The sequence below is a fragment of the Stegodyphus dumicola genome, chromosome 8, assembly GCF_044657685.1.
Source record: "Stegodyphus dumicola isolate Sdum_Otavi_A_Nest chromosome 8, ASM4465768v1".
Lineage (NCBI taxonomy): Eukaryota > Metazoa > Arthropoda > Arachnida > Araneae > Eresidae > Stegodyphus > Stegodyphus dumicola.
In genome coordinates, this window is record NC_140775.1 from 144,202,309 (window position 1) to 144,223,807 (window position 21,499).

Here is a 21,499-nt window from a genome sequence, read left to right on the forward strand (position 1 = left end):
TACATTTAGAACAATGCATAAAAATAATATCCTCAAATAATTAAAAATACTAAATTACCTAATCTTCTTCAGAATCTTGATTACGTGTCCGATAAACTTTTCTTCTTTCTGTTTCAGGATCTTTAAAATCATACTTATATTTCACAGCAAGGTACCAGGTAAAATAAATAACTTAATAAAACATCTTTATTTCTATCTTGCACAACCTTAAAGAAACATTTATTACTACCCTTTTCAATACCACTAAATACCCATTTCGAATTCACTTTAGTTACGGCCATGGGATCCAAAAATTCACAAACACTGTTTCACACAACACAGAATAAAGCCAAATACAAAATTTCCCGTTTTTTTCCCGATTTCCCCCCTTTTCCGATTAAAGAACCGTAATTCGTCCATTAATATCACATGACATATCCCATGATCTCTCATTTCCCTCATACAAAATAATGCGTAGCTCACATTATTACCAAAGTCCCAGGTAGTAACTTTTATCGCCTCCAAAATGTCGCCAAACTACCAGTTACCATATTGTAAAGATCAACCAAAACGGATATTTTTTATTTTACAAAATTTTGCCAAATGACCACTATGAAAACATATAAAGCAAGCCATTTTTCTCATCAAAATTTTCCTTTTAGCATCTAAATTCATACTTCTAGCAGCAAAACCATCTTTAGTAGGATGTATTTTCTCACAAAAAAGACAGTTTGAATTTCGCTGAACTGTTACAAGAGGTGCTTACTAAAGCTACTGCAGTAGGGGATTCAACAGGCGGTTTATCAACACACACTCTTTTCGTACTAACTAAATTAATGCTAAAATGTGAACAAGCAAGTTCAATCATTTCTTTATTTTAAACTTCTCTCGTGAAATTCATCAATTTTTTTAAGGAATATTCTTTTAATTTGCTTGTTTCACTTAAATTTCTTCTTCTTTCCCAAGCAATCAGAGTTTCTTTGGGCAAGCGTAATTCCACTAGAGAGGTTAAAAAATCACCATATTTTCCCTCTGTTCTTCCCAGACTTTCTAGCGCTTGTATTTTTCCTTCTAATTCATCATACAACACCAATAGGTCTGCTTTCAAATATCCAGAAGCAGCATTTTTCATGACCATACCCAAATCTCGCATGTAAATTTGAACAAGCAAATCCTCTCATCTGAAACATTCCTGGAGTTGACTGATAACTTTTGGATAATTCACAGAAACTTTCAACCACTCTCGCTGCTTTTGAATTTGGGATTACTGCTTGAAGCAAATACTAAAATTTATCCTCTTCAGGAATACTATCATCTTCATGAATCTTGGAAAAATGAGTTCAAAAATCCAAATATTCTTTTGCATCCCCACTAAATTTCTTCAGTTCAGTCTTCTATAACTTGACTATCTTTTTTCAGAAATAATTTCTTAGATAATTTAGCATTTGATATGGTTTTCTTGCTTTATAATTGTTCAATTCTGAAACACAATTCAGAAGTTTATCAGGATAAATTTCAGCAGATTCAAAATCTTCTTCAGATTCTTTTTCATTATCTTTACTTTTTAAAATATCTGTAGATAGCTCTCTTTGGCATTCTTCTAAACATGTAAATTTAACCATTAGCTAAAACTCCAAAACGGAAGTTCCTTTCACATTGAGGACTTCTTTAAGTAACTCATCTTCTGTTTTGTTTACATGCGCTGTAAACGCTGCTCTCAACAATTTTCGAAAGTGTTACATCCATTATCCTTTATAATTACTGTCACTAGTTATTGAATTCGCCCTACTTATAGGCACTAAAATATCTTATGTTGTCCTCTCACAATGAAGACTTCTCTGAAAAAGTAATACAATAAATAATGTCTACACAATGTTACTTTGGCAACTCCTAAAACGAAGAAATAGTATGACACGTAACAAAACACAATTTAATTACTTGAAAACCTACATTGAACATACAAAAATTTTTTGCCTACATGTGATTACTTAGGAAATTACATCTCACTGTTACATTTTAAAGGTATTAAACACAATAGTTCATCAGGCGATGTCGGTCTTTAAGTCATGCAGCTTGGCAAGTCGAAAGATGCCATTTGCAACATATCATATACTTTTTTCTTGTGCAATAGAGTTACATTTAGTACAAAGTAGAAATTATAGAAATAACTTAGTTATTGTTTATTGCAATTTGTATTGTGTTTCAATAATTTGAATTGTTACTAATTATTGTCCAGTGCAGATCTATTATATGTATATATATATACATTCTTTTTAATAGGTTAATGATGTTGTCTTTACTTGTTATTTCACGATCTGTGGGTTCAAGATTAAATTTTAATCAAGTTGTTCAACATATTCACAATGTACAGTAAGTTCTTTAAAATTTTAATACGTAAATTATAGATTTCTAACCCAGAACAGCGTCAGAATTTAAAAAAAGGGAACTACTCTGATATGCGCCCTCAAGTCGCCAAATATTTTTGGCGAGAAACTTTACTACTTTAGCCATATTACTATCTAAATTTTTTGTCTACATTTCGAACTATTAGCCTAAAATGTCTCCAAAAACGCGGTTTTCGCACATGCAAAAACTACATTTTGAACACACAATTTAGCTAAAAATCCGAAACAAAAACAAAAAATTTAGATAGCAAAAACGTAAAGTTTCTAACCAAAAATATTTGACACGAATCCATGATGTACACAGCGACATGTTTTAACTTTAAAAAAACATCTACGAATGGCACAATGTAGGCAACGAACGAATCTACAAACTACGCACACCTCGCTTTAATAAATTAACACAACAACAATAAATTTCAAAGAATACCATGTACACAGCATCCTGTTTAAACTTAAAAAAAATTCTACGAATTGCACAATTTAAGCAAGGAAGGAATCTACGATCTACGCACTCCTCGCTTTAATAAAATAACGTAACAACAATAAATTTCAAATAATACGATGTACACAGCATTCTGTTTCAACTTTAAAAAACATATACGAATTGCACAGTCTAGACACTAAACAACAAAATAAACTAAAATAAATTTCAAACAATTTAAAAAAACAACAATAATGACAGAAATTCATACTAAGAACCAACGAACATAACATTCTACAAAATAAGAACAAGGATAAAATAAAATGCACTTACTATGAATTAATGCGTTTTCGAATAGCAGAAATATAAATTTCATACCGCCTTTAACATGCCGCCACGTAATCACTATCGTATTTACATGACAGCCAGACATACTCCAGAAAATTCATACTATGGTTCACAAATCCCTACTTGTATCATGCACAGCCATTAAAAATAATCTCCCAGACTCTCTTTCCACACCTCCAAATAGCCACTACCCCTCAACAGGACAGCCACAATGATATTTCCTTTTGCTGAACTTCAATTCAACAACTACCATTTTATCTTTCCCTCCCATCTTCTCAGACACAGAGGCGAATTAACGAGCTCCAGCGAAAGATTTTTCAACGTCAACAGGGTTGCCATAGAACACGCAATCGCGCCAAAAACCAGTGAAGAACACATATCGCCACATTTGGTGAAATTAGGGCGTATATTAGAGTTGTACCAAAAAAAGAATCTATAAAGTGTTAACAGCTGGTAAAATAATCTTTGATCCAAAATTTTCTCATCTGGTTTACTCATGGATGTTTTTTTTAAATTTTGAGTCTTTATTTAATTACATTCTTTTAAAATAACATACATTATTATTTACTCTGAATGCCATCAGCAATAAAGTGCATTAAAACTAGAGCATATTTAATTGTAGTATACCATACAAGAGCTCTGCCAAGCTTCATCCCATTAAGAGCATTTTTCAGTTCAATTTTAACTAAATTATTCTGAGAAATGGAGTCTAAGAGTTTTTTATTCTCTTCCTTTACTACCAGCTTGATGATTAATTTTAGATTAATGGATTGTTGATGGGGAATTAGAGGCAATTCATATGGTCTTGTGACAGCTCTGCTGTCGTAGGATCTTTTTACCCTAAGCCGGACTAGATCTGCCCTTCAGGTTCTTTCCAAGATTAAAACTTGCTACTCAAAATATATCTGTGAGTGCAGACACTTTTTTAACACTCTTAACGACTTAACTGTGCTATAGTGTGTGATAGTGCATTGTAGAGTATAGTGAAATGAAAGTGCAAATTTTCTGGCAAAGAAAGGAATGACTGTCCTTCCCAAACATAGAAATCTTATAAACTTTCATTCCACTAAAGGACAAATAAATACTATATAATATGCAAATTAATTTGCATAAAGCCATTTTTTGATAATTTATTTACATACCTTCATGAATAGGGATAATAAAATGAGTAGGCAATATGCCTCCCTTTAGCAGAAATGATCTCTAGAATGCACTTAGGTATTGACTCTACAAGTCTGATGTATATATTTTTTTATACTTTTCCGTTTCGCCGGCGCAAATCTCGCCAAGCAGACTTTATTGATGACAACGCACGGTATACACGTAAAATATGTTAGTTCTGAGGATTTTTTATTTTGAAGGCATAAACATTTTAATATTTAAAATTTTGTAAAAAAGGCAATAAATAAAGACAATAAATTTGCAAAATGAAAGAAATTTAAGAATTTACTATGCTTTCATGGTACAACATCCTGTTTCGCCAGTTTATATCATGTGATTCCAAGTGATCTCATATCACGCAAACTACACTACAAAAATCTAATTCTCTCAGTAATTATCTACATTAATTTCAATTTGGAATACAAGTTTAAATGCAAGAATTATTTCAATTCAAATTGAAAAGCTTACTCTGAAATTATGTAAAACCGCAGTAATCTAGTAATGCACGAGCGAAGTAATTCATTCTCATTAGAATTCATTAGAATTGATGAATTAGTGCATTCTCATTAGAATTGATGAATTTAACCCTTGACTTTGCCTTTTCTGTATTTTCGCCTTCGGGTGAGCAGTGTGATTGCATCCTAATTGACTTTATTACTGCGAATGGCCGTAGAGCATAAAATTGAACTATCTGATAAAAATTCTATGTACGTTTATGCCAGTATTGAAAGAAACAATTAATCTGATAAGAAATGGCTGCGACTTATTTTGAAAATGAGGCGTAAAAGGTTACCAGAGAGGATATTCCGTTGGCATCGCTTGTACCGTTTTCAGCGACTTTATCACTTGCGCCAGCAATAAAGTACTTATTTTTTAGTTCTTTGTCATTGAACAACACTTTTATAGTGCTCTTAATCATGTTTTCTTTCACTGTACAATCCGTTTGCTAAGGTGTTCCTTGAGAATGTGCCGCAAGTTTTCAGTTGGATTTAAATCTAGTGAATTTCTAGGTCAATCCAGCACAATAATTTTATTTTCTAACATGCATCTTTTGAAAGGTTTTGAATTGTGGAATAGAACCAATACCATAACTACCAAAGCTCTTTCACTACAGATCTGCATTTTCAGACATTCAGCTTTAAGCTCACATCTTGTAATAATGTAAAAACTTCTTAATCCTTGAAATGACAATCGTGTTATTCATTATAATAATATCTTTATTGTAAATTAAAGTGCATATGCATAATACTGGTGTCTTAGCTTGGGGTCTGTGGCCTGCTGAAGTGTACCTGGAGCTCCACAGCGTTCAGATAGCATTTTAAGGAAAGCGCATGCTTCACATTTAGTTATAAAAGCTAATTTGCTGATATCCTCAGACCTATTCATGATTTAAAATAACTGGATGTTAGATCTAAAGTTGTATAATTTATTAATTTAACTTTTCAGATTATTTGTCCAGTTATTGGTAGGGAATATACAAGGTATTTTATAATGCTATTTCTTTAATTTGAACCATCAAGTTTTATGATGTGTGGGAGCTCACTCACTTGGTAGTGATCCACCAGCATTAAAACACACAGGAATTGGTTTTAAAATGATGGGCAATGCTAATCCCTACATCTTTTAATTAAGGCTCGTATTTAATTTAAAACTTCAGTCATTTGCATATTCTGGTGGGAACAGATGAAATAGTAGGAATATAAAACAGGTTTTAACATAGACAAAAATATGTTGGCTAAAATAAATCTATGTCATGAAAACCTTTCTTAAAATAATAAAATATATATGTATAGAGAAAGAGGCTGCAAAACTTCTTGCATTTTTTGTGATATTAAACCTCTTCTTAGCCCAAAGGGCATTAGCCCAGAAGGGCTATTAATTTCGATTTGGCATTTTGCTTTGAAAACTTTAAATGTCGGTTTACTTTTCAAATTGTTGCCACCAAATATTATCGCTCTGTGTTATATTTAAAGATATTAAATAATGAAGAATCTGCATAAATGTATGTATTTTTCTTGCATTGTGATAAAACAAGGGTACCTAGAGCCATCAAATTTTGAATAATGTAATCTTCCACTGAATATGAATATCTGGAAACCCTAATTTGAAATTTGTTTTATTATCAGTTTCATATTTTGTAACACTTCAATGAATTTTTGATTAACAAACTCAATGATTTCAAAGCAAGCAACGGCAAAACTGTACGGGAAAAACAAAACAAAACAAAAAAAAACATTTTTGTCTCCATCATGCGAGACTGTGTATTGGAAATTTTAAAGATATGCTCATTTAGAAATTATTTTGCAATATTGCTGTTGAATTGAATTTTATGGTTTAAGTGCAAAGAACATTTAATAAATAAAGGTAACACAAAGGTTTAAAAAAGTCCCTTTGGGCATAATGTAAAATCTGAAAGCTTTCAGATTTTTTTAAGCTTTTGGGTTGTAACCTTTTTAACCTTTATTTATTTTTCCCCCATTTAGTGTAGTTTTTGTTTCCTTCCTTAGGTTTCTAAAATAATCTTTTTATTATGATTTATTAACTATTGCAATTTTTAGGGCCTTGCTGACTGCTAAGCTTCTGCCCTGGATGGAATTCTGAGGGAGAACACTAAGGGGTTGGAAAAAGGGTCTCTTACCCATCTTCCTTTCTTACCTCTAACCTCTCTAGAACATTTCGGCTTGCCATGTATTTTGAGTGCCAAACAGATGCTATGTGCGTACAAACATCCATGACTTCTCCAGGATTCGAATTTAGGCCCTTTGGTGTGGCAATCCACTGTACCATCCGGGCGGCAGTAATCTTATATAGTGTATTGTTATCAGGGTTGTGGAGTTGGTAGGGAAATTGACCAACTCTGACTCCTGGAATTTTAAAGACTCTGACTCCCTCATATATATGTAAACATACACACATGGGTTACAGCTTATTTTTTTTTAATATAAAAGAAGTAATAGATGCTGCAGAAAAAAAATGATGGATAGCAAATTTTTTATATTAATTAGCATTTATTATGAAATTGAAAAAATGGCATTAGTAATTTCTAAGAAACAGTATAACTTCAGCAAGATCTTCTTTGTTAGAGGACCATAGATCCGATTTGATAAACTTCAGAACTGACTTAAGTAGGAGGAAGAACTGTTACTGTTAGGGCTACTTTCTATAACTTTTCAGGATAGATTTTTATAAGTTCTAAAAGAGGAGTCTTTCAAGAGCAATTGCATTTCTTTATTTCTTCAAAGGTCATGTATAAATCTTGTTTGTATTTTTTCATTTTTATATGTAAAGGCTCTTGGTTCTTTATTTTCATTCTCCTTGCCTTTTCACTATTATCCAAATATTTCTTAAAATCTAATTCGTCATTGGAAGAGGATGATAGAGACTCAGTTGCAATGTCTGCAGTTTGACTGTCCTGATTTGAATACTCCAGTTGTTCTGAGAATAATTTCATTCTTAATGAAAGTTCACAGATGGCTTTCTTTGCCTTTTTTAATTTGTTCATCATCCAACAAAATTTGGCATTTTGGATTTACATATATTGAGCCCAGCAAGATCTTATTGTCTAGCAAACTAGTTTCTCTTTTCTTCAATGAAGAAATGATTCCTTCTGCGAAAACCCTCTATTTCAGAAAGAACAAATATCACATTCTTCCATTCTCATCTCCTGTTAATTCTTCAGATTGTAGCTTTTTTGTGGCTATATACAGCATTGAAAGAATAGTTTCCAATTCTGCAAGATCATTCCGCAGCCTTTCTGTTAGTGAAATATTAGGGTTATCTACATCTTCTGAAAAAGTTCTTAATTCTAACAACCACCGTATCATCAAATATGTACTTTTCTATCGCATTGCCTGATCAATAATAGCTCCTTTTCCTGCTCACTTCCTAAGAATAGCAGCGATTTGGGAATTTTTTGTTGCAATTGCTGCTTACCTAAATTTACCAATGACATTTGTAACTAAATTTGAATCAATTTAATCAATAATGGCAAATATCACGTCCATCCTGCTCTCTTATATTTATTTATTAATATGGCAATAAAATAGAAAATAACTGTTTATTAATATACATAGTCCATAAATAAAAATATTAACTCGGTTTATCCTTAAATTTATTTTCAATTCTCTTTAATTTCATTTCAAATTCAAACTGACCAACAAAACATGGAGTCGGAGCCGACGTGTGTTTAGCGACTCCGATTTCTTTTACCCAACTTCGACTCTATGACTGCGACTCCACAGCCCTGATTGTTATATATATACAGGGTGTTTCATAGATCATGGGAGAAACTTGGAGGGGTGGTGAAGCATACTAAAACATGCATTTTTTTTATAGGAATGTAGGGTGTAAAGAATGTAGGGGTTTCGTTCCTGCCTTAACCCGTCACTTTAGACCCTACATTCCTATTATAAAAAATGCATGTTTTAGTACGCTCCACCACCCCTCCAGGTTTGTCCGAAGATCTATGAAACACCCTGTATATTAATAATAATACTTTTTATCCAAAGAATGAGATATTGGTAAGCATATCCAGCAGAATAATTCTTTTATTTCTTGGCAAAACATACATTTTATTGTACTCTTAACATTCTTGATACATCCTTGAAAAAATTGGTGCTGTAAGCATGTGTGTTTTTAAACTTGTATATTTTTAAGATACTGCAGTAAGAAAAGCAACGACAGTAATCTAGCTAGCTAGAAAAATAGAATGCGAATGCGACATATCTTAAATGAAAACTCCCTTCAGAATCACTTGGTTTCTGTTCAGGCTAATAATAAACACTTGGCCCCATTAGCTAATAATAAATTTTGGTTTGCAAATTTAAAATCGTTATTGGCTAAAGCGGTATGTCATGAACATTATGCAGGATTTTTTGTATCATGGCCATTATGCAGCAATCATATAATATGCTTTAATTTTGAAATGACACTGTTTAGGGCAATTTATTATAAGCAATTACAGTACAAAGTCTGTAATCCGGACATCCATTATACGGAATGATCTATAATATGGACCTCAAAGCCACAAACTTTTTTTTCCTATGCTTTACGCATGTACGTTACAGCATGCACATGTATGTTGGGAGGATGTGTCTCCAGATACGTTAAAAATGCTTGCCATAATTTATAACCAGCTACAATATTTCATGGTGAAGATGATAGCCACGAATTTGAAGATTTTCGGACATCTCAAACTAAAGATGAAATTTTCCAGTTATTGGATTTTGTAAAGAAATGGGGAGAAATGGTAATAAATGAAGATGATATAACAGAAGTTTTTCATTGCGACGACAATGCCCCAATCATCAATCAATTAATGGATGACGAAATCTGTAGTATGGTTGTAGATCCAGAAAATACCGCTTCCGATAGGTGGAACTTTGTAACTGAACAAGAAATTATGTCTGTGTATAAAATTGAAGAGAAAGTATAAGCGCAAAAAACGAAGCAACTTAAACAACTTACATTGAAAGAAATGTTTAAAGTAAACAAATAAATATTAAGCTTTTTTTTTTTTTTTTTTTTTGTAAATTTTGATACCCTTTAGATCATAATTGTTCTTTATTTCATAAAATACGGTTTCATATTTTTAATTGTATAATTTCTGCATGCCATCTTACCAGATTTAAATTGATGATCTATAATCCAGAATCGCCGAAGTCCCGACGAGTCTGGATTACGGACTTTGTACTGTACTATTTTTAAGACAGAAAAAGGAAATTAAAATGTTAAAAAACTATTGCAAATTAAAGTTAGTATTTGTCATTTACATGCTTTTATCTTACACATGTGTGTATATTCACATATATGTATGTAATAATAAAAGCACAAGGATACATAAAAAGCATCTTCTCGGCAGGAGAGCTTATGCGGAAAAAGGGGAAAGTTATAGTACTTTCAGAAGAAGAAGGGTGGGAGTGGGAAAGTTTCAGTTCAGAGTTTTGGTTTACAATTAATTTGATTGGACAAGAGGCATCTGCATTAAAATGTTACATAAGATAGAAAAGTCTATAACCTGTGAGAAGAGATGAATTTAGAGGCGGATTATCAAATTTAGAATGTTAATTTTGAGGTTGCCAATTATTTTTTTGAAACAGCTATCATATTTTGTTATATCTTACAGGTATATGTATATCTTTCTATCTGTCTATATATGTATGCATATATGTATATGTGTGAATAAAAATATGTAAAGCAGCTTTATATTTTAATTTAGCAGTAGCTTCTTAATACCACATTTTTAATTTGGGTATTTCCTCTCTGTGTTCTAAAAATAATGACTTTTCTGAACTATGTCATTTCTAGATCAATCTATATCACATGGCTTTTGTAATGCTGGTGACTCAGCTAATTCAGAACCTGAACTCCAAATTTTGAGAACTGTTACTTTCTCTTAATAAGCAGCATAAGCTGAAACCTTATCTTGATGAGCTTCCATATTGGATAATTGTACATTTTAGCTTCTACTTCTTTCCCTGTTAAGATAGTACTTTGCTCTACTCTCTTCCTATTGCAACAGTATCAAAAATGCAAATGTTCTTGAATAGGCAAGATTAGAGTACGAAGTAAATTGTGGGTGCAAATGTTAATTGAAATAAAGTTTCATATTTAACTTTACTCAGCTGCCAAATTTCCTCTTCAGTATGGATGTATGCTCTATGCCAGGGCTTCTTAAACTTTTTTCAGTCATGACACCCTTTCACTGAGATTTTTTTTTAGGACCCAGGATCCCATAATATTTACGAACATTTTGTGGCGCCCCATAAGCATTGCACAACAGTTTTATGTCATTAACTTTAATTTCTAATTTTAAGACATAGAACAATGTGAAAATTTAAATAAGTAACAGATGAAATAACAGCGTCACGTGCAAAGCAAGTATAATGAACGTTTATATTATTAAAAAAAATTAGTCGTAACATTTTTGTTTTTTCTTTGCCTGTATTGTCTTATCTTTATCTATTTTAATATACACTGTGTAAAAATATTTGATAATTGTAAAATTATGATAAGATAGAAATAATATCAAAACTGATAAAAATTTTGGTGACTCACAGTTTAAGAAAACTCTGCTCTATGCCATCAACTATGTCTTTTTCATCACAATGAGTCCAACTGGGTGTTGTAAGTAAATGTGAAATTTTAAAGTGTGTTAAAGAAATAGATCCTGTTTTCATGCTACAAAACTCAATGGAAAATTTATTCCCTAATTGGATTTTGTTCAAATATCTACAAAAGTCAAATAAATATGCCTGCTTATTTGTAAGTATAAGAGTTCTAAAGTCTAGTGAAAACGAAGTGTAGAATTTATTTTGGCGACTTCTACAATCTTTAGATGAAGAAAAAAGTGTATTTTAAATATGAGGTATTTAACACTTAAAAGATTTAGCATTACAGTGGGTAGAAGGTCACCAATCTGAGTTTAATGTGCTTCAAGTATGCGCGGCAGGAAATTACTATTTGCACTCCTGCTTTTCTGAATAGCATTTCGTCATTCAAAAACTCAACATTGTTATCTTCATATGAACTTACTCAGGTTCATTTTCCAATGAAACGAAATTATTAAATGTTGCGGACTCTACATTTTATATTTAATTTTGCTTTAAATTTTGCAGTTTGACTGTGCTATTATGAAACAATATAAAATTATTGTTCAAGGAATGAAAGCATGACAATTCACTATTTTTAAAATGCTTTTGAATGCATAAATTTTGTGAGTATTTTTAATGTTATTTCATAATGCATTTTTAATGATGTTATAGTTTATTTACACTAGCGGTTGTTTTTCAACCTTTTGACTAACATGAACCGTCTAAACAAAAATTGAAAAACTTTAGTACCACCACTATATTTTACAATGATTATTTTTCAGTTTCTCAATAGAAGTATTAAAAAATATATATTTTGGTATTTGCATAACCTGTTGGCTATTTGTATTATATATGCACACATAAAAAATATTAGATTAAAAATTGGTTACCCCTAAAATTTAGTGTGAAAATTGGGCCTGTTTTTGGACAGATCAATGTATTTTTGTCTGGTCATATTTCACTTAGCTTTAACCGTAAATTAGGATCCACTTTTAATGGTGTTCTGTATATGTGTGTGTATATATATATTTCAAATATAACAAGGAAGAAAATCCTTATTTATACAAATACTCTGTGCAAAAAGGGAATACATATTTAATAGCTTTATTTAAAATGCTTTTAAATTCTAAAATAGCGAGTGTGTTATTTTTGAAATCTTCAGTTAGAGTTTGATCATATTTTCATTCTTCATGAGATTTTTTAATTTAATCATTAAAAATACTATGTTTCTTTTTTGCATACCACTTATTTTTCTCTTGCATATCACCAGTTGAGAATCGCTGGTTTACACTAAATATTTTTTTTGTCCTGAAATAGATAATTTGGTCATTCAATAATGTAATTAAAATGTTTTATGGAATAGTAAATAGCTAATAATAATTATTATTTTGAGATTTGAATGCCTAATGTTATTTTTATCTATTGGATTAACTGTATAGCATTATTGAAAGATTAAAAATTATATGGCATTAGAAATTCAAACTTTTCAAATTTGGCTTAACAAGTTTTAAGATTTTATTTATCAAGTTATTAACTTGATTGATCTATTTTTGTATTATTGTTTAAATATCTCTGTATTCATATTTTGAATTCTGAATTATTTTAATGATGAGATTATTGTATAAAAATTTGAATTCTGAGCATTTTATGATTATTGTCAGATTGAAGTGAATATAAACTTTGAAGACTCAGTTTGTTCTGCTCTCTTCCTATCACAAAAGTATCAAAAATTTAAATGTTATTAAATAGGTGCAATTAGAGTGCTAATTAAATTGCGGCTGCAAATGTAAATTGAAATAAAGCTTAATACTTAATCTTATTTGCCTGCGAAGTTTCCTCTTTATGGATCTACTTTCTATGCCATCAACGCTGCTGCGTCTTCTTCAATGTATATGTATGTATATAAGGAAGCAAGAGAATTTTTATGTGTGTAATTCCAAGAAGAGAATGTGTTTAAAGTAATTTTTATTGTTCTATATTATCATTCACTGTTTATTGCATTAACATTTTATTTTATTAGAAGTAGTTATAAAAAAGTTTTACGGCGTAAATTTCAGACAGAGTAACCATTTATTAATTTTATTCTTATTTGTTTTGTATTTTTCGGTTTCTTGAGCAGGTTTTAAAGTTATTTTAAAGGTGTTTTCGTTATATGTGTGTATAAACATATCTATTTATATTATATTATTATCTGTTTGTAATTCTTTAACATTTCTTTAGATTTTCTAGTGCTGCACCGCATGAAGTCATAGTAAAGGGTGCCATTGCAAAACGAATTCCAAAATTTGTCAATTTAGAAAAAGATAAAACATATTCTTGGTGTGCCTGTGGCTTGAGTAAAAAGCAGGTTTAGTTATCTGTTACTTTTTCTTTTTTTTATCTGTAACATATTCTGTTGTTTATTTCTAGTTTTTCATGAAAACTTTCATTTTTTGAAGTTATTTTAAAATGTATCATTAAATTGCATTTTGTTTTAATAATTATGCTCTTGTATTTGGAAATGAGATATTCAATTAATGTGTAATAGGGTAATTACTAAGTGTGTGTGAGAGCTACTCATGTTTACTCAGATATACTTGTATAATTAATTACCTTACAGAAAAGTGTTTTTAGTAAGTCATTATTATCTAAACACATGTGAAAAACTTCTTAATTCAAACTTATTTGTGTAGTAGTTTTATTTTTTAACTTATGACTTCATGAACTTAGACATTTTCTGTTAGGTGGATTTGATCCCTGGTTGCTTGAAAATCCAAACTCGCTCCAGGTTTTCGACCTGTATGAGCATAGATTTTGTATACTCTTCCCCCCCCAACCTGGTTGAGTGTGGTGGCAAGTCTGTGGTGTCAAATCTCTTCAAATTCTGCTACAGAATTATCACTGGAGATAACATGCCTAAGATTTTGTGTAACATCATCTGGCATATGTAGCTCTCTACCAAATTTAGGAAATGCAGCAGTTTGGCAGATGGTTTCTCATTTATGAGTATTCATTTCGAAATAAATTGATGGAAGCTTTTCTGCCCAAGAGGAATTTTTATCAGCCACAAGTATGACTAATCTAGGTTTCAAATTTCTCTTCTTTTGCTCTACTGGATTTGCTTGAGGATGATACACTGGAGTGAACACTTGGTCAGTGCTGAAAAGAAAACACACTCTCTGCATGACAGTGCTAAGGAACTCAGTTCCATTATCACTTATTAGCTTCGAAGGCAATCCATATCATAAGAAAACCTCTTTAATTAATGTAATGGCACATTACTTTGCAGTTGCAGAGGGTAAAGCGAAAAGCTCCACCCTTTTCATGTTGCAATGTTCAACAATAAAAATCCATTTTTTCCTATTGTTACTTTCAGATACTGGACCAAATAAATCGATAGCAAGCATTTTGAAACTTTGGCCATACATTGGTGTCTGGAGCAACCTGGATGGCTTTTGATTTGAAGGTTTGTAATGGTTACACTCATCACAATTTTTTATGTAATCTGCGGTGTATTTGCACATTCCTCTGAAATAATACCTTTGGGTAACTCTGAGGTATATCTCTTCAGCACTATTATATCCTGTTGTAAGAGCATCATGATACTGCTTAAGAATTTTTTCTCGCTTATGTATTGGTACTACTAGTTGAGCTTCCTCTGATTCAACCTCTGAAGAATAATGCAGCAAAATTCCTTGATTCATTATATAACCTTGTCTGGTCCAATTAGAAATAATTTCCTCTTTTACCTCACATTTGAAAGATTCTATGACCTTGTTAAGATCTGTATCCTTCAGCTGTTCTCCATTGATTTCTACTGCACTTTTGGTTGGCATATGAATGGTTATTGTGCAAACTTCACATGATTCTCTATCTCTTCCAGGGATGTGTTCCATCTTCAAATTTTATGATTGTAATTGCATAGTCCTCCTAGCAAGTCTACCCATAGGTGACTTTAAGCCTAAAATCGATTTCAACAGTTGGTGATCAGATGCCACAGTAATTGCTTGACCATAAAAATAGCCACTGAATTTACTCAAGGCCCATACAACAGCAAGGGCTTCTCATTGTTTGTAGAGTAATTTTTATCTGTGGTGTACAACAAATGGCTTGTATATTCTACTGAGTGTTCCTCTGAACTCTCTAGTAATAGCACAGCACCCAAAACATAATTACTAGCATCCATCCAAATAATGTAGGGCTTTGTTACATCATTTTGCTTTAAGATGGGAGGGGTAACAAGAAGACATTTTTATGTCTGGTAAGAGTTTTCTTCCTCTGGTCCTCATGTCTAGTTTACATTCTTCATAGTTAAGCTTCTTAGATTACTTAAAGGTATAGCTATTTCTGAAAATTTTGGTATGAATTTTGTATACGAGGAATAGGTCTGCAAGAAAGACCGCACTTGTTTCACATTTCTTGGAGCAGGCATCTTCTGTACAGCAGAGGTTTCTTCTGGATTCACTTATACTCCTCCGCTAGTAATCCAATGACCATTTCATGTTACTACTAGTAAAACTACATTTTTTGTGATTTGAATTAAGTTTAAACTACAGTCTCTTGAAAACTGCTTCTAGATCAGCTACATATTTCTAAAATCTCTGATAGTATTATGATGTCATCTAAGTAAGAGAGGGCATGCATATCTTTTAACCGCTTTGGAATTTGTCAAATAATCTCTGAAAAGTGGCCAGAGCAGCCTTGGTATTCAAACAAACCAGAAAGTTTCCAAAGTTCCAAAATGCTGTTTTGTCTCTGTCTGTAGTGCAAACTCTGATTTGATGGTACCCAGACCATAAACAGTGGTTGTTATATATAGTGTATGTTTAGCAGCATGCAGTAAATCATCCATTCTAGGTAATGGATATGAGTTTGACATCGTAATAGCATTCAGTCCTCGGTAATCAACACAAAATTGGACTTTTCCCATTTGATTTTCTGTCTCCATATGCCAGAAGTACCCCTGGTGCAGCGTATGGAGACTCACATTCTTCTGTTATTTTATTTTTCAGCAGATCTTCAAGCTCTGTCTTTAAAATATCCTTTTTGGCTGGAGACATCTTTTATGGGGGTACTGAAACTCACAGATTATTCCCAGTATTTATGTGGTGTTTAATATAGGAAGTATTTTCTCCTCCTGGTTAGAACAGAGTCTCATATTTCCTTAATGGAGCATTTAGTTTTCCCCTATGGTATTTGGTTAAATGCCTTCCTTCATTTTCCCTTAATTGCTAAGTATTGAATTCTACATTATTTTCTGGACTTTCAGAAGGTTTAGAAACATCATCACTAAAGCTAAATTTATGTTTACAGTCATCATGGAAATATCATCTATTATTTGGAAGGTCTAAAACAATTCCTGCACTATGCAAAAATTCAGTTCCTAAAAGCATAAGGCAAATAAAGTTATTCAGAGAGATCATCTTTCAATTTCAATATCTACTTGGGTCATATAAGTTTGTTTCCTTCTCAAGTCCATCGCTGAGGGTAACATTCATTTTGGTTTTCCCAAATTCTATTCCTCTTTCTCTCAAAAGACGAATGTTTCTCCTGCTATAGTGTGGCTGGCGTCAGTATTAGCATGTACAGTTCTAGTTAACCGGTTTATTTTTACTCTCAAAAGAATCGTTTGGGGTTCCTCCACAGAGAATGTCCGAAGATGTATAGCTCTAAAATCAGCTACTTCTTGGGAGGAATGGAGCAGATGGGGCATTTAGCCTTAATAAAAGCCTGACTTCCCACATCCATAGCAACTAACATGTGGCCAATCATCATTTTTTGCATTATCTCTTGATGAGGCATTTTTAGTATGTTGAAGATTACCTCTATAATTTTTGGAACCATCTCATTGTTGAAACTTAGAGGTTTCCTTACTAACATTTTTGTATCATACATGTCTTACTCCTTCATGCAGATATAATTTGTCAGTAAGCTGAAGTGGGTTCTTCCACTAACTCCAGTTATCCATAAAATGTTCTTTATAATCTGGAGGGGCTTTTTTATTAATCAGATTTGCTAATATCAATTTCTTTAATTGCTCAAACATCATTACTTTTGATTCTTTAAGCCACCCATCAAAATAGTTTCATAAGTCAAAATAAAAGTCTCTGCAGGTGCTTTCTGGATTCTTCTAATGTTGGGTAACTAATTATTGAAATTTCTCAGCACTCAGTTTGAAATGCTTTAAGAGAATTTGTTCAGCTTTCTGATAATCCTGAGCTTTATCAGAGGAATTTTTTGAAATTAGTTTTGCAACATCAGTTGGCACAAGACCAACAAGAGAGACTACGACTTTTGAAATTGTTACCTTCAGAACGGTTAATTGCCTCTCAAACAAGTCTAGAAAAAAACTTATATCTCAGCTGTATTAAGATCAGAATTAAGAATTAACTTGTTCAGTTCTAACTTAAACACTTCTGCATCTACTGAAGAAGGTACTGTTGCAGACTCTTGCCTTTAGTAGCAATAATATTAAATTGTAATTTTAATTTCTCCAATTCAAACAACTGTTCATTTTCTTTCTCCCTATTTTCATTTCTTTCGTATCATTTATGATGTGGTTCAAACATTCTTTTGTAAACTCCATGTCATACATTATTTATCTTAGGAATTTAAGATTAATTTTCTTTAGGATTATAGCATTATTTATCTTAGGAATTCTAAAATTTTCCTCTATCACTACACCTAGTGTCTGTGCTGTTTTTTCCCTTTTGCTAAATAAGCCATGCTGAAATGAAAGTTGATAAATGTCCTCAAAATGTACACCTTTTAGTCTGCCAACATATATAGGGTTTAAAATACTTTTATATGAATTTAGTACAGATCAAACATACATAATCAAAAGCAAAACATAAAACAAAATAATAACTCATTTTACATCACTTTTTGTAGATTTCCTAAACATATGAAATACCATTCTGAGACCATAAGTTGTTATCAAATACTTTCAGTAATTTGCATTAGTGCAAAATATAGCGGCTTGAGACTATATATTTCTATACCTTTTCTGTTGTTCTGTGTTCAAAACAAAAAGTAATTTATTATGTATTTATTATATTTGACATTTATTTTCACCGCTTCATACTGAAACTTGTATGGAACAAAAAAAATTTAATTTTATATGAAATATTCATTCAAATATTATTTTCTTTGCTATAGTAGCACAAAATTCCTCATTTAAATTTCAGCAATACTTCAAAATTTATCTTTTGCTATGAAAAGAACTGATATGCAACAGAACTTGTACGATATGTTCAGGGTGGTTACACTTTGCCTTTAACAGATTTGTATGATCAGTGAAACTGAAATTAGGTCAGTGGGATCAGAATTCTTATATTTACTTGATTCTGATGTAAGGTGACCAGATTTTCAGAAGAGCAAAGCAGAACGCAGTGATCCAAATTTGGGTGCTGGGGGAAGGGTGGGAGTCTCTGAAGGTGAAAATATGGAGTGCAAAATTTTTAGTGAAGTCACATTGTCCCGTAAAGAATTACCCATCATTTGCGAATTAGTGTTTGTGTTAAACAGATCTATTATTGAAAGAAAAAATAGAATTTATCCATATCTCAGACTGAATTAATTACTAAATCAACAATCACAGACTTTGGGATCTGGACTTAGACAACTCAGGTGCGCTTTCAGTAAGAGTAAGAGCGAACAAAGAATTAAAAAAAAAAAAAACAGACGGAAAATAAAAGTTTGTAACTTTCTACATATGTTACTGCTTGAATGTGCCCATCCAGCACATGACGTCGGAAATATATTAATTCGACGCAGACGATAGGCCTTCCTGATCAGCCGCTGACCTAGAAGGATCATCCTGTGTAGGTGCTTCGTAGACGTATTTCATTGACGAATGAATGCTTCTAAGAAGTTTTGGCTCTTGTAGAAGTCTTTCATAGACTTCATCACAAGAACAGTCAAACTCAAAATTGCACTTCACCATTAACATTGTTTGTAGTGTTTCCAGTTTTAACTGTGTCTCTTCAGTTGTCCATATGATATTCATAGACAAGAAAACTCTTTCACTGGCGGGGTTTGTCCCTGGAAGACACAACAAAAACTCCACAGTTTTCTGGATTTGCGCACATGGCACGTTTTCATCCTTGAAATGGCGAAAAATTTCAACCCATCAACACTCGAGACTAGTTTTCTGACAATTCCAATCTGCAATATTTTTTTGTGAAATAAATAGGATAATGTAGCTTACTTCGTGAAATATTATCGATGTCAACCTTTGGAGTCTTCTACCAAATTGACATTAAGAGCCTCTTTTGCAGAAAAGAGGGACTAACAGGCGTCCCGCCGGGACAAGCGAGGGACCTGGGGACATGAAGTCTGAAATCCGGACTGTCCCGCCTAAATCGGGACGTCTGGTCACATTATTCTGATGATTAGTCAAAACAAAATTAGGTCAAGGTGACTAGAATTCTTTACTTTTCCTTTAGTTCCAAATTAACTAGAAATCATCAAACATTAAAGTTCTACTTATCTTTAATGTATCCATGGGCTGTCCATTATCATCACTTTTAATTTTGATGATCTATGTAGGGACTTTCAGCGCCATAGTTGGGTTACCAGTGTTTTAACAGGAAGGTTTATTTCCTTATCCTATTTCAAACAAATAAACACCCAGTAGAATGATCTTTGAAATATTTTTCTTTTAATCATAATATAAAAGAATTACAAGTCAAAGGGGGATACATAATATATAGTGTCATATCATGGCACCTCTGTAGATAACTACTCAGTTTCTAATCCAAAGGGGCTTTGTCCCTGAGGGACTATTGTTTTCGTTTTCTGATTTTTCGTCAAATCACTCTGAATGTCCGTTTCACTTTTAAAACTGTTATCAGCAAATATTATCACCCTGTATTAGATTTGAAGAAATGAAATAATGAAGAATTTGCATAAATGTATGTATTGTTGTGTTATTTTCTGACACCGGTTGTTACATTATTTTATTCCTTCACGTTCGTACGGGGTTCGTGTGGATTTGGAGTGAATAACAATGACACTTGATCAAGTATCGAAACACACTTTATTGGCCAGTATTTTCCAAGACAGCTTGAATATCATGTTTACAGTCATCAAAGGACTGTAAACACACACTGTAGCAATCAGCGACACAGCCTCCAAATTATCAGGCTATAACGGTGGAGACAGCTTCACTGCAAAGCACCAGAGTACAGCTCCCGACTCTGCGTGGTCGTTCTTTGAACTCCGCGTACTCTCGAGACACCATGCTACAACTCGCGATGCACTCGATAACACACAGAGCACAGCTCCTGACTCTTCAGTTCAGTCGTTCCTGGAGCTCAACACACTCTCTCAACAATGCACTAACCGCGATACACTAAGAGACTCTTTCAATGCTCTTGACGACCCACTCGGCACTCACTGCCCGGCTGTCAACTCGATCAACTTTGCACAGACTAACTCACTGGAGACTAACTATCTCGCACTCACTCTCTGCATACCAGCAGGGTTTATATAATTTTTGGCTTGTGTTCAAGAACATTCTGGGGTAAACCGGTAAGAATTCATTCCAGAAGATTCTCCATCCATCCATGGTATATCGCCAAATGGGCAGTTTCTCGCCAAATCTCCCAACCTTGCCTTCCCTTGCCATTTTATGTCAACCCTAAACCTACTTTGCGGGTAAGCTATCTTACCACGCCTGGGCATTTCGTAACACTGCCTTCTCCCAAGGACCGCACGTCCCAGGCAGTACAACCCTTGGTCAGAAGCCAAATTCGATACAAGCAAAACATAATAAAACGAACAGGTAACATAACTAAAAAAACAAATATTTACACTATATACACAAATTAAACACATAATAATTTTAAATTATACAAAGTTCAGAATGAATTTCAGTCTCAGTCTTTTCATTAAGTTATACCCAGGCCAAATACTTTTCCACTGCAGTTCTCAGAGGCATTTCTGTTTTGCATATCACAGTCAGAAGATTCAGACCTTTCATCCACTGAAAGATCTAAAAAGTTCATTCACCACTCTGTGGATCATTTGCAACGTGCATATAGTTCACCTTAGTATTTTTAGAGAAATGGTACATGCTGCTTATTTACCTCTATTTCCTGAAAGCCAGTTCC

General features: G+C 32.7%; 1 protein-coding gene across 2 annotated transcripts in view; it reads left to right on the forward strand.

The window, feature by feature from the left end:
- Nucleotides 1–21,499, forward strand: part of LOC118200443 (uncharacterized) — a 44,776-nt gene that overhangs the window by 9,037 nt on the left and 14,240 nt on the right. Inside the window, exons 2-3 of one of the 2 annotated variants that reach the window (XM_085822528.1) lie at nucleotides 2,260–2,349; nucleotides 13,626–13,752. In XM_085822528.1, the coding sequence (XP_085678654.1) occupies nucleotides 2,264–2,349; nucleotides 13,626–13,752 (213 nt within the window). In that variant the 5' untranslated portion in view covers nucleotides 2,260–2,263. The remainder of the gene's footprint in view (nucleotides 1–2,259; nucleotides 2,350–13,625; nucleotides 13,753–21,499) is intronic. The other variant, XM_085822529.1, reaches the window with a different exon arrangement.